Source organism: Tenrec ecaudatus, chromosome 10 (genome assembly GCF_050624435.1).
Source record: "Tenrec ecaudatus isolate mTenEca1 chromosome 10, mTenEca1.hap1, whole genome shotgun sequence".
Taxonomy (NCBI): domain Eukaryota; kingdom Metazoa; phylum Chordata; class Mammalia; order Afrosoricida; family Tenrecidae; genus Tenrec; species Tenrec ecaudatus.
Window position 1 is genome coordinate 6,806,130 of NC_134539.1, and position 6,596 is coordinate 6,812,725.

At 53.5% G+C, this 6,596-nt stretch overlaps 1 protein-coding gene across 2 annotated transcripts in view; it reads left to right on the forward strand.

The window, feature by feature from the left end:
• RCL1 (RNA terminal phosphate cyclase like 1) overlaps window positions 1-4,009 on the forward strand; it is a 35,984-nt gene extending 31,975 nt beyond the window's left edge. The window contains exon 9 of one of the 2 annotated variants that reach the window (XM_075559884.1): window positions 529-4,008. In XM_075559884.1, coding sequence (XP_075415999.1) covers window positions 529-679 — 151 coding nt within the window. In that variant the 3' untranslated portion in view covers window positions 680-4,008. Of the gene's footprint in view, window positions 1-528 lie in introns of both variants that reach the window. The other variant, XM_075559885.1, reaches the window with a different exon arrangement.
• Window positions 4,010-6,596: the final 2,587 nt, after the last annotated feature.

The following is a 6,596-nucleotide window of genomic DNA, read 5'->3' on the forward strand; positions in this document are numbered from 1 at the left end:
CTCTGTGACTCTTTGCAAGCACACACTTCTCTCCTGTGAGCCCCAAGGATGCCCGCCATGCTTGTGCCCAGTCTCTTAACCCGTAGGTACAGGACTGACCGCCGTTGCCATGTCCTCGCCTCCAGCCATGCACACCGCTGTCGTCATGGCAATCCGGATAGGCTCCCAAGGTTCTGAACCTTGATGGCGGTAGACAGCCTCATCCTTCTCTGGTTGGAGCGGCTGATGGGTTTGATCCTGGCAGCACCTCTGAGTCCCCCTGAGTCAGCATTGACTCGAAGGCAGAGTCGGGTTGAGTCTGAGCCTCTGTAGAACATGGGTCTTATTGAAACATTTGAGCTGCCCCTGCCATGTTGTGAACGTCGCTGCAAGCTGTCTAAGCCCTGGCCGGTGGGAAGTTCCCGATTTCACTCATCCCAGCTGCTTGGGAAAGTGAAAACTTGGGGTTTTGGTAAAAGGAGAATTTTTTTTTTTTTAATGTCAAACAGAAGCAAATTCCCCTTCTCATTTCCTCTTTTCTTTTTTTAGGATAGAATTTCTGCGGCATCTGAGGAGCTTCTTCCAGGTCATGTTTAAGATAGAAACCCAACCGTGCGGCGACGAGCTGAAGGGTGGGGATAAGGTGCTGATGACCTGCGTGGGCATCGGCTTCTCCAACCTCAGCAAGACCCTCAAGTGATGGGTCACAGCATAAGCTCCCCGACGCTGTGGGCCACCAGAGGGGCCACGGCCGAGCGCTCTCGTCGGGGATGCGACGGCCTCTTCAGAGCAGGGACTTCCTCTATCTTCCGTGAAGAAGACGACCATGGAGCACGAGGTTCCAGCCACTTCTCCAGCCAGGGCACCTGCGTCCCCGAGGATGCACATCTCCATGCGTGTCCTGACCAACACGTGCACGCGTGTGTGTGTGCGTGTACATATATACACGTGTGGGGGGTGGGGCACAGCAGGAGTCCAGTTGAAGTTCGCACACGTGTACGTGCCAGATGTGCTGTAGATGTTCTCCTTTCACCCTTGGGCCACAAGGACCCCTAGATTTCATGGTCTTCCCAAGATAATAAACTACGTGACTTTTTTGTGAATTGAGTCAAGGTTGACAGAGCAGAGCACGGGTTTTGCACCTAGCAAGACTTAACTTCGTTTCCTTCATTGCGGTCCCCGCAATATGACATGGCTTACGTGACTTCAAAGACTATCCCGTTCCGTGGGATGTGTTGAGCCCTGGGACCACATAGTCGAGCGGGCGACGAGTTAGGCTGTTAGCTGCAAGGTCACAGTCCAAACCCACCAGCCCCCTGCGGGAGGGAGGTGAGACTGTCTGCTTCCTACAGCCTTGGAAACTAAGGGATAGGTCTAGACTTATGTTTTAGACCTTCGTGGTGGTGTGGGTGACAAGTTGGGCCCCCACACTTCCGGGAGATGGAACCCCTCTGTTGGAGGAAACCCAGTCAGCGTACCTCTTAGCAGAGCAGGGTGAGACTTCTCATGCACATGGGACACGGTATCAGTCTGAGGACAGCGTGTGTGCTGGGCATGCGTGAAGAAGAGGAGGACCTGGGGATTGGCTTCAAATGGGCTCCACATTTTCACAGACAGAGCCTGGCTCTGTACACAGGGTCACACAGACCGGAAGGGCCTGGCTCTGTTGTTCGTTCACAGGGTCGCATGGAGTTGGAACAACTCTATTGTACCTCACAACAAGGCATGTGGGAGCCCGGAGCTCAGCCTCCCCGGGAGGCAGCAAGCCCATGACAGACTGATGGTATCTACGAGCCAAACGTCATGAGATCAGGGTGGCAGAAAGGGGCATGCTTGGACTTCCAGTGGTGTCCACTCTGGTGGTGTGGGGTGGCCTGAAGTCAGCAGAAGTCTGCTATACCAGCGCCTCCGGGGACCTTTCTCCCTCTCCGGAGAAACCTGCCCTGATGACCTGTGGGCTGGGACAGCCATTGTGTCCTGGGTTCGGAGGCCGTGGCGGCCCTCAGTGGGGACCATGCAGTCACTGCCGATGCCAGCCTGTCGTCTCCCTGCTTTCGGGCGCTCAGCCCTTTAGGACCGCGTTCTGCGCAGAGGCCAGCCCGTCCTCGTCAAGCGCGGGGCGGTAAGGCTGGGAGGCAGCTAGGACGTCCACTTGGAGTCCCAAGTCCGGTGCCTCAGGAAGGGCAAGGATGGGTCACCGCACAGCCACTGGGGAAAACAAGCACCGCAGCCCATGATGCCTGCCCCCTCCATGCCGCTCCCTGCAGCTGAGCCCCACGGGGCCAGTCCCCACCAAGGGCCTTGGCGCGACTCCTGGGTGAGGCGGCTTTATGGCGAAGGAGTGTTGGTGTGAAGGCAGAGGAGTTAGGAGGACTGAAGAGGCAGGTGAAGTGGGCAGCTTGTGGGGAAGAAGGGGTGGAGTTGACAGCATGAGTGCTGTCGAGACAAGGTGGATTTTGATCGAAGGCAGCGCCCCCCCCCCCCCACCGCCCCCATCACCTCTGCTGTGCACCTAACTGGTCTGTGGACGTCAGGTGGGCGATGAGCGGGGCGGCCAAGTGGTTGAAAGATTTTCCTGTGGTGGTTCAATCGTTTGCACTTTGCCAGTGGAGTTGTCACTGGCTCCAGGGTCGGGCATAGCCACTCAGACCTTTCATGGCAGACGCCCAGGCCTGTTGTTGAGCATTGGGCAGGCAGCTAACCACAAGGTCAGGGGTTCAAACCCATCAGGCGTTCCTCAGGAGGTGGATGAAGCAGTCCACTCCGGTGACGTTTCACAGCCTCTGGGCGGATAGATGAGTTGGAATGAACTCAGTGGCAGTGGGTGATGTCTGGTGACAGTGGGAAGATGGAGCCCCAGTGGTGCAGTGCTTAGGCAGCTGGCCACAAATGGAAACGTCAGCAGTTCAAATCCACCTATGGCTCTTCGGGAGGAAAACTTGGCAGCTTGCTGTAAATAGGCAGATGGGGCCTTCACCCACCACTGGCCAGACGATTGGTTCTGGTTGCTGTAGAAAGATGCACCTTGCATACTTAGCAAGGAGCTTCACGGGAGCGGGTGCTGTTGGCAGAAGCCACGTATCTGCCCTTCTCGGTGGTGACCTTGGGTCCTTGAGTACCTGAGATCTGACATCCTTCATCCCTCTGTCCCCTGTCCACCCAGCCCTCTGAAGGGCCTGGCATGCGTTCAGATTGATCCCCGCCCTGGTCACCCCTGTGCTGTGAATGGGAGATGAGGCATGTGCACCCCAGGAAGGCAAGCGAGTGCTAGGAGTCCGATGGAGCGTGAGCTGGCCCTGTGGGGACAGGCAGTGACTTCACCTCTCCCCCGCACACCTGCTGGGGCCTGTAGGAGCAGCCAGTGCTCCCAGTGAAGGAGTGCCCATGGGATGGTGGGGTAACGGGGGAGGTCTGGTGGGCACTGAATGTTCTTGATGCCGTCCCTCTTGGCACAGGGAGGACTCACCTAAGTGTGGAGACGGGGGATTTGGGGCTGTTGGGCATCTGGCCACTTGGCCCCAGCCCTCCCCCCCAGTTCCTCTCTTAGTCCAAGCACCTTGTTACCCCTCACTTCCCCGTCACTAGGCAGAGACATCATGCTCAGGAGCCCGGAAGGCTTTCAGGCCCTGTGAAAATACTTGCAGGGAACCCAGGGGGTGAGGGTGGGAGTAAATCAGCATGCAGGAAGCGGGCTTTCCCTTCAATGGCTGCTTGTGGCCAAATTCCCTCCCTGTGAGGAGAGGAGTGTTAGTGGCATTGTAGTTACTAACTCCAAGCTGCTAACTCCAAGGTCAGCGGTTCAAAACCAGCAGCTGCTCCGTGGGAAAAAGGCTTTCTACTCCTGTCAAGAGTTAGTCTCATGGAGGAAGGGTCGGGTGGAACGAGGAAACTGATTACAAGGATCTACATATAACCTCCTCCCTGGGGGATGGATAACAGAAAAGTGGATGAAGGGAGACGTCGGACAGTGTAAGACATGACAAAATAATAATTTATAAATTATCAAGGGTTCATGAGGGAGGGGGTAATGGGGAGGGAGGGGAAAATCAGCTGATACCAAGGGCTCAAGCAGAAAGCAAATGTTTTGAGACTGATGATGGCAACAAGTGTACAAATGTGCTTGATACAATGGGTGCATGTATGGATTGTGATCGGAGTTGTACGAGCCCCCAATAAAATGAGTTTTTAAAAAAGTCTCAGAGACCCACAGAGGCAGTGCCACTCTGTTCTGTAGCCTCACCGAGAGCCACAGTCGACTGGACAGCGGTGATTTGGTTTGGTTTGGGGATGGGACGGGCCATATCCTAGGTTTGGTATAACAAGTTTCAAAGTTTTTGTTTTGTGAAAGCCTTTTGTTTTCACGTTTTAAAAAATTTGCTTAAAAATTAAATAGGATGGATTAGAGATGCATTCACTGGGCGGCTTTTAGAACATCTGACGGGCCTGCCTGTCACGGGAACACAGACAGGCACTCTGGGCACAGCTCTGGAGGCCCATGAGCAGCATGTGCCATGGCCAGAGTCCAGAAGGCAAGGAAGCACCAGGAGGAGGGGAGGCGCGACGACACGGGGAGGGGACTGCAGTGGTGAGTTGAAACCAGATGGGTCAAAGCAAAAAACAGTCTGCTTTGAATTTTACCCAATTTGCAATAAATAGTGATTTTAAAAAATCTGATCGCTTAGGAGAAAAGCATGTGCCATTTTGATGGCACCTTGGATTCTGTTGGCGCATTGTGGGGCTCACCCCCAAATACTCCAAATGCACTATCACAGCAACCCTAAAAGGCAGGCTAAGAACCCTGCTGGGGCAAGATATGACAAAATGATAATTTATAGATTATCAAGGGCTCATGAGGGAGGAGAGAGCGGGGAGGGAGGGGAAAATGAGGAGCTGATGCCGGGGGCTTAAATGGAGAGCAAATGTTTTGAGAATGATGAGGGCAATGAATGTACAAATGTGCTTTACACAATTGATGTATGTATGGATTGTGATAAGAGTTGTATGAGCCCCTAATAAAATGATGAAAAAAAGAGCCCCCTGCATGGGAGTGGAAGGCCTCCTTTCTCAGGGAGGATGGTGGTTTTGAACTGACCTTGCATGTAACCACCAGGACTCCTTGGAGACAGCCAAAAAAATTCTCTCACTATCATCCAGTCTGCTGACTCAACAACTCCCTGTGGGGCTCGCAGACTAACTGTTCACAGGAGTAGAAAGCCCCGTCTTTCTCCCTCAGACCTGCTGGTGGTTTCAAACTGCTGACCATGCGGATCCCTGCCCAAAGTGTAAGCACGACACCCCCGGGGCTCCCTGCGGAGGCAACACGGGCGTGAGGAGTTATGTGCCATGGCGGGAGGTGGCCCACATCGCTGGGCCAGCGGCGGGATGGCCTGAAGAGAAATGGCTTCTTGCATTACTCTGGGTGGGAAGTGGACAGCGCTCAGAGAGCCCGGGCTTTGTACACTGAGCTGTCTAGTCCTGCTGGAACTGGTGGATCCCTTTGGGGGCTGTGCAGAGTGGGGTCAACATTAGGGGAGTGTTGGCCCTTGTGTTGAGGCCTTTATGTAACCTTAACATGCTCCTCCCCTTTGAACAAGAAGACCTACTGGCATGGTGTGCACAAGGTTGGCAGTTCAAGATGAGGCTCTCAGTTCCTGTAAAGAGTCACAGTCCTGGGAGCCCTCTGGGGCAGTTCTGCCCTGTCTTGTACATGAGAATCGTCTTCATGGCATTGGGTTTGATTTTGGCTTTAGCATCCTTGTAAACAACTTGTTTAAAGGAACCCAGATGGTTATTAAGCTCTGGAGCCTTAGTCTGACTAAAGGTCTAGCCGGTTTTAAAGCACTGCCATTCACATGAATATGATCATGGAGCAAAGAGAAAAGTCAGAATGGTGCTCAACATTCATTTAGGGGGGCTACATTTATAAAAACTAGTTACATTGAGCTTTTCAACAATAAGCACTGGGTTATGTGCTTTCAAAGGGGTTGTCATTTGATCTTACAAACCTTAGGAAATGAACTTTTTAGGGTGCTGAAATTTTTTATTATAAAATAATATGCTCATTGCAAAAACAAAAACACCGACCCCACAGATCGACTGTCACGCTATGGGATTAGAAAGCTTTGTCTGTTTTCCAGAGGAGCAGCTGGTGGTTTCCACCTACTGACCGTGTGGTTCTCCGCCAGAGGTGTAGCCCACAAGGCCACCCTGGCTCCTTCTCCTCGTGTCGCCTCCCTGTTCGGTACATGCCATGGTGGGGGTGTCTGATGTACCGGTCGTTAGGTTTCTCGCTTTTCTCTTGAATTGGGGCACCTGCGGGAAGCAGAGGGCTGTCAGGATTCTAGATGGAAGGTCCAGGTTCCGGCCTCACCTTTGCTCCAGCCCTGCAGCAGCACCCACCCACACGTCCGGTCGCCTGCCAGACCTTCCTCCCTTCTTATCTGGCTTTCTGGGAATTAGATCGGGCATGTGGATAAGGTGCACATTTCTTTCTCCCCCAGCCCTGCAGCCATGAGCTGATCACACTTCCCAGCGTCTGACAGGTTCACTAGTCCTTTCATTGGCCTGGTGGGAGACCTGTTTTAGGCAGATGGGTTAATGGACTAATGGTCCAGGAA